Genomic DNA, 12,579 nt, shown 5'->3' with positions numbered 1-12,579 from the left:
AAATTGGCAATCAAATTTTGCCATATCTGCACTGCAAGTGCAGAAATAAAACTAGCGGTCGAATTAACTTCAAAGTCTTCAACCATTATTTCTGATTGGTTTAAAATTCTGGCCTCTGCCTGACATACATATTAGTGAGAATAAAAAAAAGAAACATGATAAAGGAAGAGGAAGAAGAGCAGAGCATTTGGGGAGGAAGGTGAAACCGTGAAAATGAGGGTTTAGAGAAGAGTAACAACAAGAAGATGGGCATGAGAAGGAAAATATTTCATTAGTTATTGAGTCATATATAAAAGCCTAGCTAACTCAATGCTGTCAGTCTTTAAGTATTGGTGCAATAATCAGAGTCCGGATTTCTCAATTATTTACTGTGAACATTATCTCCTAATATTAATTTCCATCAATGAAGAATAACTCTTAACAAACTGCAGCGGATCGGATAGATGCTTGTCTGAATTATATATGTTTAAATGACATTTTTATGGGACGTCTGTAGGCACACTAAAATGGAGAAATTTTCACAATAGACCCATTTACAACTTTAGTCTCTAAAATCAAACACATTTCAAACTTATTTACAAAAACCAACCCAGTTTCGACCACATCAGCAACGTTACGTAGCCTGAAACTAGGTTGATTTAAAAAAAGCTTTCTTTCAAATTAGTCGGGGTTGCTAACCCCAACTAATTAGACACTAGCTTAATTACATGGGTTAGTAGTGGGGCTAAAATTTACAGTTCAAAATAATCACGGTTTCTAACCCCAACTATTTTAAAAGATAATTAACTAATTAGTTAGGGTTGGAAAACCTGACTAATTAGAAAGAAGTATTTTTTTTAGATCGATTCAGCTTCAGGCCACGCTGAGGTGGCTGAAATTGGATCGATTTTTCGATTTTGGTAAAAAGGTTGTAAATAGGTCTATTTTGACAATTTCTCCCTCTAAGAGTTATGATCCTCACTATTTCTTATTTCCCTTTTCCACGTTTAATTAAGAAATTTTTGCATGCATAATATCTAACAAATATTACTGCCTACTCAATTATAATGAAACAAACAGCTCAAATATTACTGTAATATCTAATCCAGTCTAAAACCAAACCCAAAACCGTGAGAGCTATATTGGAACTTCCCAACCTTCCCGGATCACCCATGGAGGGTTACTATGCAACTTACTTTTATAAATTGAAAATACAGTTAAAATTACAATATTATTAGCAAACCGAATGACCTGTACAAGTTATTGATTTGGTCTATAGCAACGTATATGTAACTAATGGAGAGAATAAAACTAATGTGAAATCTACCAGTCTTGAACCTTACCTGTTCCAGGCTGTTGGAAAATAGAACAGGTCAAAGCTTATCCACGGAAAAATAACATATTGGCCAAAAGAGTCAAACAAAGCTGTCATACTCTAGCGCTTCACTAGAAAATTTCATTCGAGGAACCAAATCACATGGGGGACATCGCAACTTCACCCTATTTGTTAGCGCTTTCTTGCTGCCTGGTCCCTTCTTTCTTGTTGTTTTCCTCTTTAGATTCTGCTGTTTTTACAAAAGTCTTGCTTTCTTCCGAGCACATCAAACAGCTTGCAATTGTTACCAACTGCTAACTCTTACACAACAACTGTGAATCTTATTATTGGAGAGTATCCTACAATCACAGCTCAACTGCTTTCAATTGCTAAGAAATAAAGTAATTGTATTGTATAATTACATGGGTAACATTCACAAAAACGGTGAAAACTTGTGTCAACTTAAGTGGATAGGGAATAGTGTGTCCACCAAAGATTTTAACCACTCATATTGCCTAGGGATCATTGTATTATATAAAAAGATGTTTTATATTAATAAATGTGTGGCTACAAACTTTGGTGGACATCAACTTAAGTTGATAGGAGTCTTGCTCCACAAAAACCCCTGATCTTTGAGTGTTTGAACGAAACCTCCTGAACTTTATGAATCATTGAAATCCTCTGAACTTTGTTTCACTTAACTGCCAAGAGGAACAACAGTAAGTCTACCTCAATACGTGCGGAGCACGTGATATTCTCTTGGGCAATTTTGACTTTTGAGCTTTCTACTAAACTAGTGTGCATCCCGTGCAAAGCACAGTCTCCATTTTTTTATTTCCGCTACAGTAATTCTGTATTTAAATACATTTTTATAAGTGCTACAGTAATTCATGCATCATGAACAATGAATTCTGAATCCTCATGTCTGTGCTACAGCAAACAGTGCTACAGTATTGTACTGCAGCAATACTGTAGCATTACGGTAGCATTTACTGTAGCATAAATAGTGAATCTTGGATCATCCCTATAGAGGAATAGATATAGCTTCTATATTATTCTTTTCGAGTGAGAGTAGGCAAAATATAAAAAAATGATAGCTAAACCTTTTGTTGTCTATTCATAGGCATGTCCATCCGGGCCGGCCCAGGCCGCGCAAAACCGGAGCTCGGACCCGGGCCGGCCCAGATTTTTTTACATTTTTTTAATTTTATAAAAATCTCTTTTAATTTTGAAATATACATAAAAATTACAGAAATTGTTAATAAAAAACAATAATATTATTAATAACTTGAAATGACATAAATTACAAATACAAAAAATTATAAAAATAAAAGATGATAAAAATAACTTTTTTATTAATAATTAATAAATCCTTTACAAGTATAAATTTATTTCGGAATTCGTCGCATCACAATAGATGAGTACATCCCAACTAGGTTGGCACCTACTCACCTATATTAATATCATTTGTAACTATTTTTAAAATAATTCATTACAAATTTAAAGCTAAAAAATAAAAAATATAATTTGATGAATATTGTTTAATCTTTATATATATCTGCTAGTCACAACTCTTCAAATTTATCTTCAATTTCAGCCATCCGATCGATGTCTTGCGTTCGCTTCTCGTACATCCACCAATCTTGTAAGCACATCACCGCTTATATAGTATACGGATTTAATCATGCCTTGTGGCCGTCGATCAAACGTCCTACTGTGCTGAAGGGGGATTCCGAAGCTACTGTCGAAACATGCACTGTTAGTAAGTTGCGAACCATGGTGGAAAGTATAAGATATGAAACTGATTCATATACTCTCCACCATTGCAAAATATCTAAAGAATTCCTTGACATTTAACTAAAGAAGTAGATAAAATATTCATCTATTTCAGAAACCTCTAATGATGATCCAAGTTCAAATCCATTAGTTAGCTCAGCTACCATTGCATATCTATCAAAACTTACACTTTTACCTCGGCTTGAGCTCAAAGGCACCGAAGCTGTAGACTGTTGTGCAGCTACACCATGTTTAGTTGCATACTCATCATATAAGGTTTGAAATTAATTTCTAATAGCTAAATAATAAGAGTTAGCAGTAAGGGTGGACTCATCATCTAAGTCTATAATTTGTCCACCATACAATAATTGTAACAAACTTTAAAGACCAATATCCTTCAAACATGGATTAATAAGAACCTCCAAACCAAAAATATGGGGAATATGCCTAAGATACTTATTAAATTTGCTCTCCATTTGAAAAATTATAGCTCCAAAAGTATCATTCATACGATATTTGACAAAAAAATTATAATATTTAAAATTTGTAAAGCAACTAAAATAATAGTTAGATAATAACAGCCAGATAAAAATATTGTAGCATCATAAAAAACTTATAACATCTTATTTAAATTACGTATAATTAGGGGTGTCCAAAAAGCCCGCCGGCCCGGCCTCGGCCCGGAAACCCGGGCCAAGTCCGGGCTCCGGGCAGGGCCCGGGCCGCCTTTTTGGTGCCCGGCCCGGCCAGGAATAGTATTTTTTATTTTTTATTTTTTTTATTATTTTTATATGTATTATATATGTATAATATATGTATATATAATATATTTTTATATATGTATATATAATATATTTTTATATATGTATAATATGTGTGTGTATATATACTCTCTCTTATATATGTATAATGTATGTATGTATGTATATATATACTCTTTCTTATACTATACATGTATATATAAGTATACTCTCTCTTATATATGTATAGTCTCTCTTATATAAGTATATATAAGTATACACTCTCTTATATATGTATAATATATGTGTGTATATATATATACTCTCTCTCTTAGTATATATGTATATATAAGTATACTCTCTCTTATATATGTATAATATGTGTGTATATATATATACTCTCTCTCTTAGTATATATGTATATATAAGTATACTCTCTCTTATATAAGTATATATAGGTATACACTCTCTTATTTATATATGTATAATATGTATACTCCCTCTTATAAAGGTATACTCTCTCTTATATATGTATACTCCCTCTTATATAAGTATACTCTCTCTTATATATGTATAATATGCGTGTGTGTGTGTATACTCTCTCTCTTAGTATATAAGTATAGTATATTACAACGACTACTTCTTCCCCATTGGCCCAACGGGCAATGGCTACTTATGCGATTTTCTCTCTCAAGTTATAACTTATAAATATATACAATATATTTACATATAATATATGTATATATAATATATATAATATATGTATATATAATATATAATTACATAATAATTTGTAAGTATATACTAATACATAATTATATAAAATATAATAAATTTAAACTAATTTTTAGCATTTTTTATCAAAAAAAGAAAAGAAAAAAAATTGAAAAAAATCCGGGCCGACCTGGAGCCCGGCCCGGTTGGGCCCGGGCCCGGACCCGGCCCGGGGTACCCGGGTCCGGGCTCCGGTTTTGCCCGGCCCAGGCCCGGATTTCCGGGCTGGGCCAGGCCGGGCCGGCCCGGATGGACAGGCCTACGTATAATTGTTCATTCATCTTCAGTTATTCCATAAGTGCTACCAGAGCTAGAACTAGAAACATAATAATTTATAAAATCATTTATAATTTTTTTATATTCTATTACCACACTTAACATTGCATAGGTAGAATTCCACCTATAGTCAACATCTTTTGGAATTAGTCTGGGCTTATAATTTTTTCTTTTACAAAATTATTTCCATCTTTTAAGTCTTTGTTCAGAAGCATTATGCATATCAGCAATTGTTCTAACCTTTTCTATCATGAGTTTAATTTTAGTAAATGCACTTTGAACAATTAAATTTAAAACATGACAAATACATTTAATATGAAAAAGATCACCATGACATGGAAATGACAGAGTTGTTTTGATAAAATCAACAACTACATTGTTATTACTTGTATTATCTAGTGAAAGAGAAAAAAAATTCTTCGATCAATTTCTAGTTTCATAAGTTCTTTAATTATTAAATTTGGAACATTAATACCAGTATGTGACTCTTCAATTGCAATAAAGAAAATAACTATTTTAAACATTTGCTAATTTTCATCAACCCAGTGTGCTGTGATACATAAATAACCAGTTTGTACTCTAGATGTCCAAATATCAGAAGTTAAAGAAAATCAATAGTTTAAAATTTTAAAATAAGAAATTATTTTTCCTTGTTCCTCCTGATAATATTTTAAAATATCACGTTAACAGGTTTGACGAGAAAATTTTATAAATGAGGTATAAAAACCATTTCTAAATGTATTTTCAAATTCATCATCTTCTACTAATTTAAAAGGAATATTTTTAAGAATGATAAACCTAATGACACATTTCCTAGCTCGGGCAGTGTCATAATTCCAACTACCGAGACTACCAGAAGAGGAGAATTGGGAAATCATAGATTGTCGGATATCACCTTGAGGATTCTGGCCTTTGTTGTGTTTTTCGATATGACGTTTGAGGTGGTTGGTGCCGCTCTTATGATGAGCTTAGAAAGTCTTGCCGCACAACACATATTTAGCCTTCTGGATGAGGATCCTATCGTGTTCATCCTTGGTGACGTCTATCTTTTCGAAAAAATTCCACACATCGGATCTCAGTCTTTTAGGAGCTCTTGGTGTAGAATCGTCGCCACCGGATTCGGGATTAACACCAGTAGGATCGGTAGGAGTAGCTGTTGTAGGAGGACTGATTTCAAGATCTGTAGGAGATAGGTTTTGCTTTTCATAATCAGATTCGGAAGCCAATTGATGGAAGGATTAGAAAGTATAAGAGATTATTAGAGAGTATAATATTGTATAAGAGAGTATTAAAGAGAAGTAGATAAGTTTTGGTGTGAGGAGAAGTGAAAACCCCCTCTATTTATAGAGGCATCCTCCTAGACTAATGACAAAAAAACTCTCACCATATGACCTTTTTGACCGTTTTTGGGGACAAAACGGTTAAAAATCAAATCTGGTCGTTATGGCCGGGCCGGCCATAACAGTCACCTAAGGTGACCATTGACGCCGGTCCGGGCCGGGTCAAGGTGATTGTTGACGCCGGGCCGGGTCCGACTTTTTAGCTCGCATATCGGTTCATCTTCGGCCGACCGTTACCGCCGGGCCGAGCTCTGGATACGGGCCGCCCGGTTCGAATTTGTTGCCCGAACCAACCTTGTTCCCGGGCGGCTTGGGCTGAGCGCAACGAGCCGGCCCGTACTCGAGCTAGGTTCCAGCCGGGCCGGCCCCGCGACCGAACGGCTTTTGGACAAGCCTATCTATTCTTGTCACCTATGAGAATTTTCAATATGAGAATTTTCAATAGTTCAGAGAGGTCTTAGTATAACTTAAACAATTCACGGCCTTTTCCATGATTTATAAAGTTCCCGAGAGTTTGTGAAATTCCCCCTGAAGTTCATGAGGGTTTTGTACACAAGCACAAAGTTCGGGAAGTGTGAGAAATTTACCCAAAGCTTACAATTACAATATTCGCTAGGAGCCTAACTTCCCTAGCACGCTAATAAGGAAGATTGTAATTGTTAAATCAGCTAGTCAGCAGCTACCTCTATTCTTGAATCAACTAGACAACAACTATCAATTATCTTTTAGACTAGTGGATTATCTTGCAGTACTCCAAATGTAATTGTTATGTAGCTAAAGAGAGAGAATCCTGTATCAGAAGATAAACAGTGTACCCAACCACTTCAAAATGCAGGTGTCCCTTGCCAATGTAGCTTCACAACAAAAATCCATGAAAAGAATGATCAACAAGTTTGAATTATTCACGAAAACATACTCAAAACTCATGAAAAGAATGATCAATAGCTTTGAATTATTCTTTAAAACACATACATACATACATCGAAAAAACCCTGTACTCCTTTCTTCTCACAAATAAACCAATGAAAGAAAACACCACACTTCAATTGTACAATGCCTCTACCAGCCCAAGAATCACAAGCTGAATCCTCTGCTATCTTTATTAATACCACTCCCCTTCATGTCTTGTGTTTGTTGGCCTTCGCTGCTCGAAGCTGAGAGATTTTGGCCATATTCACTGGTTGGAGCACTGTACTCGCTGCTAGCATAAGTTTGGCTTGCAAGGGCCATTTTTCTGAATTTTTTCATGTCTTCATTGTATTGACCTGAGTCATAGTCTGTGGTACTTCCATATGAGCCATAAACTCTGCTGTGTCCTGGCCTAACTCCTTCGTTTAGGTCTTCGAGAGATACATCTCCTTCTAAGGCGCGAACTATCTGTATAATTGTAAGATAAATATATTTCAGTATGGTACTATTAGCATACAATTCAATGACGTATAAAGGAACTGATTTTGACACAATATTTTCCAATTCCAGCACTTAATTGGGTCTACATATGTTGCAAAATTTAGAATCTTATCATTTGGAGTACCGATATTCAAAGAATATTGAGAAAACAATGAGAAAAAAACAACATAACAAATGATATTTTGTGGTGCTCAATGATCATTCTCTATAACTATGAAAGGTGGAGAATACATAAGAGAGGCCTCGAAGACAGATAGGAACAAAACCAATATAACACCCAGTGTTATTTAAGGACAATTTTCCAAATTAAAATACCCTTGAAATGAGTTCTATACAATAATAAACCGAGAAAGATCTTAAACAGTTGATGAATGGCTGATCGGTATATATGAATTTTGATTTAGCATCCCGACAGGATATAATCTCAAACAGAATACTATTAATATGGCTGTCCTTTGTCAATTTTCAAAACTCCATTGACAATTATAACGGTGGGAAATAAATAGAAATTCCATTTTTTGTAGATGCACAATTGTAACTTAGAGCGCTAGGTATGTAAAGAATATAAATTTCGATTTCAACACAGACTGAACCTAGAACAAAAACAAATTGCACCTGACTCATCCTAGGACGGCGTCTTCCTGAGTGACGAACACAAGCAGCGGCACAGGCAATCATACGTGCCATCTCGTTTGAATTGTAGTTATTGCCCAGCTTTGAGTCAACAAGGGATTCGTGGATGCCCTCTTCAAGCGCTCTTGTAAGCAAAGGTCTTGCCTGCATTAAGCAGCAAATGAATACTATCAACTCGTTCTTTCATGGATACTGAGCACACTAATCAAGAAAAGCATAACACTCAAAATACAAGACTAAACAAGCTTGACATTATAATTACGGTTGCTGAACAATTAAGCTTAAAATTAAAATATGAGTAAGAAATCAATAGACAATCCTGATTTATTTCTGTATGCTCATATTGTTTCAAACTTTTTGACGTGAGAATTAGATTGATTTAAACCTACTTTTGCTTGGCCAAAACTAACTCCTCAACTTTGAATCAGAACAAATATTCTGGTTCTAGAGCAATCTAAACAACTTAAGCTCGATTCTTCAGATTATTTACTCTTGAACACCTGATCACGTCATACTATTTAGAATTGATAATTAATAACATTACAAGTATATTAATTGCATCACTTGGTAATAATGTAATATGTAATTTCCTACCTTCTATATTCATTAAAATTGTGATTTTGTAGAAAATACTTCTATATAGCCAATAAGTTTGTCATTAAATTCCTAAATTCTAACATTAGTTTAGTTTGAAATATTTCTAGATTTGTTTAATTATTAACATTTTGTATTTGTCTTAACACTATGCAGTGAAGTGGAAGTTTGAGAATACACAAGCAATATGCATTGCAATAATAGTCAGTAATTTCAAAATTCTAACAAATCTTACTCCATCTCAACTATGCCTTCCACACTAACATTCGAATGATCATATCCAATTCCATTTATGGTTAATTTAAGAAGACACTGTATACTTTAATTTCCAGCCAAAGTAGAACTCATTAAATATCATACTTCTAGCCAAGAATGACGAATCAAATTCCTAATCTAATTTCCAAAACTTAAGAAACTCAAACTGATTATGGTAGCATGCAAGACTGAAGACTCACCCAATCTACCAAGCTATCATCCATGAAAGAATGGTTCGAATCAACAGGACGTTTTCCAGTTATTAGCTCCAGAAGCATAACACCATAAGAAAATACATCAGATCTGTCAGTGAGTTTCCCTGAAGATGCATATTCTGGTGCAAGGTACCTGTAGGCAATAAACAAAGAAATGTTATATGGTGAGGATCTCATAGGTTTAACAGAAAGTTAACAGGGGAACCCAATACAATCTACACAGCATTTCAAACAACAACTAAAGGTAATGTCTATGATTGGTGTAAAGACACGGCAATAATGTCCATTCCCTGCCATAATTCACTCATCATTCACATGCAGAAGCGAACTCATGAAATAAACAACAAAGACATTGCTCTTACCCAAAAGTGCCCATGACTCTGGTGGAAACATGGGTGTTGGTATCTGATGCAATTTTTGCTAGCCCAAAATCTGCAACCTGCAAAAACATCCAATTTTCACAACCGGATCATAATAATAGTAGTAGAAATATGTTTCCAATTTTACTAGAAACACTATGTGCTATTTGCTAAGGTATTGATCTCAGTCGAGTAAAAACATATCCTCTGAAGTTAGTGATATCAGACCCATCTAGCCACTTGGAGATAATTACAGGAACAAACTAATACATGCTGATGATGCGCCTAATATGCCTTCTTACTAGTTTAAGGGATCACTTATTTTAAGCAGAATTTATACAATTATGTAAAGATGTTGAAGAAAGAGAACTATTCGGAACTAAAACAACAAGGAATTTGAAGGAATTTGACTATTTCAGTAGGTCAATGAAGAAAACCCACTTGGTTTACAGTAATTTATACTTTTTCACAAATAAAGGTAGAAGTAAGTGGCTTGTAATTTAAAAGATAGTAGAATCCTATGAGTTTCTACATAAAGAGAAATGTATGTTTAATTGTTATTATTATTAGTTCAATTGGTTCTACCGTTCTACATACTAGAAACATAACACTGATGTTACTTATTTATGCAAGAACATGAAGCCTGAAACATGATCAAGAAGTAATAAATGTAGTAACTACCTTTGCCTCAAAGTTAAAATCAAGAAGAATGTTAGCTGCTTTGATGTCTCTATGGATAATCTTAGGATGACCTGCACATGAAGAAAAAGAAACGCTCCATTTAAAATAAAGCACTATGGCTAAATTGCCTCTGCTAGTGACATCAAGCTACACTTTGCAAAGTAAGAGTTAGATAAAAGGGATAGATGGAACTTACAATCTTCATGTAAATACGCCAAGCCTTTGGCAGAACCCAGAGCGATTTTTAATCTGATAGGCCAATCCATGGTTGGTCTACCTTTACCTGCATAAGTATTCGTGGAAAACAATCTAAGAAAAGATTTAACTAGAAAGTATATGAAGATAAAACAATTAAGAAGTGAACCAATGGGTCACAGAAAAGTATGAACCAATTAACCAGTTAACTTTAAGAAATGATTTCCATTGCAGATATTGGGTCATTCCCATGATGAAAAAACTAGATATTGTCACAAAAGATTGACAATTGTTGCTCCAAGGTAATGATTGAAAATATGTGTAATTGAATACTTGCAAATTAAAACTTGAAACAGTTTTACAGGAATCACAGGTAATCATCAAATTTTTTGATAGTCATCAGTTTTCAATATGATAAATACGGTTCTTCAATCCAATTTAACTACATAATAATTGAATAAAGGTACTGAAATAAAATGCTTACCATGCAAATGAAACTCCATCGTATTATTCGGAACAAACTCATAAACAAGAAGCCTCTTCCCTCCTGAGATGCAATAGCCAACCAAAGAAACCAAATGCCTATGATGCACACGGCTTATAATCTCAACCTCCGCCTGAAACTCTCTCTCTCCCTGCCCACTTCCAGCCTTCAACTGCTTCACCGCAACCTCTTTCCCATTGGGAAGCATTCCTCTATGCACATATCCAAATCCACCTTGCCCAAGTAAATTGGCATCAGAAAAAGCATCCGTTGCCATTGCTAATTCTTCATACGTAAAGGTGCTTTTTGAAAAACCATAGGATACGCTCGGTGATGATGATTGAATTGGGTAATCAGATAGTGAATAGTTTGACCCGGAACCTCCACTGCTGTTTATCATTGGTTGGGAGGTTGGAGCTGAGTGGGGGTTGATGGGTGAATGTGGAGGTTGAGAAGAGAAGGGCGAGGGTTGAGGAGGAGAAGGATATGGAGGCATTTGGACCATATGTTCTGTTGGTGGCCGCGGAGCATTTTGTTGCCATTTTTGTTGTGGAGTCGTATAGAGATCATCTGCGGTCAAATTCACAACACTTCAAGAAGAAGAAGAGAAATACCGCAGAAAAAAAAGAAGAAGAGAACTATAAGAATATTATTCTTCCAGTCGAATATACTTCGAGAACCAATCCAATTTCTTTAAAAATATCTATAAATTTTTCCAAGTTTTGATGTGGAGGGCTGTGAAGCTTTTAACTTCACACAGATGCACATTATTTACGGTTTAATTTATGCCAGGATTGATGTTTTTTCTTTTCCTGGCAAAATAAAGTTGAGAAAGTATCTAAAAATGCAAAGAGAGATTCTTTTCCAGCTATATCATAGATTTATAATTATGCAAAATAAGATTTAAAAATATTTAAAAATCAACAAATAAGCAATTAGAGGTGGTGGGATCTACATTTTCTAAAAGTGCCTAAAAAATACACCCTTGAGCTTAATCTGCATCAATTTTGAACAGACTCCCGGCAAACTAGAGTCAGCAAAGGATCTAAAATTCCAATAGAAATAACCAACATCAAATTAAAACAGAGCGCTTCATAATGGATCTAATCTCTTTTCCATATTTTTACCTTTGAGAGGCTGCGGTGGGCCCGCATAGGACGGAGGCCGCCTCTCCTTCCTCCTCTTCAAGCAGCAAAAACAAATCACACTGAGCAGCAGCAAAACCACCACCCCTCCAGCAGCCAACCCCACAACTAGCGGCGTAGAGATCGGCGGCGACGACGGTGACGACGAATGCGTGGAAGGCGGCGATCTGTCCGCAGGCCTCCCCGGCGTAGACGGAGTCGACGGCGTCGTCTGCGAACTCCCTCCGCTTCCGCTTCCGCTTCCGCTTCCGCTTCCGCTTCCGCCGCCGTCGAAGAAAGGCGCCGGCGGCGACGGAGGGGACGAGGAGGAAGAGCCCGGTGGCGGGGGTGAGGACGGGGAGGGGGAGGTCGGCAATGGCGGGGACGGGGATGCGGTTGGGGCGGCGGGAGCGGAGGCGAGGACGCGGG

The 12,579-nt window shown here is 35.8% G+C and overlaps 1 protein-coding gene across 1 annotated transcript; it reads right to left on the bottom strand.

The window, feature by feature from the left end:
• Positions 7,120-12,535, bottom strand: LOC109844609 (proline-rich receptor-like protein kinase PERK1; the record flags this gene model as incomplete). The annotated part of the gene is made up of 8 exons (XM_020413714.1): positions 7,120-7,577; positions 8,226-8,387; positions 9,293-9,440; positions 9,670-9,746; positions 10,348-10,418; positions 10,544-10,630; positions 11,027-11,596; positions 12,154-12,535. Coding segments are annotated over 8 exons (1,800 nt in total), but the record flags the coding sequence as incomplete, so codon positions are not given.

Source organism: Asparagus officinalis, chromosome 6 (assembly GCF_001876935.1).
Source record: "Asparagus officinalis chromosome 6, Aspof.V1, whole genome shotgun sequence".
Lineage (NCBI taxonomy): Eukaryota > Viridiplantae > Streptophyta > Magnoliopsida > Asparagales > Asparagaceae > Asparagus > Asparagus officinalis.
The sequence above is the reverse complement of the archived record's forward strand: the minus strand, read 5'-3'. Positions and strand labels throughout refer to the sequence as shown.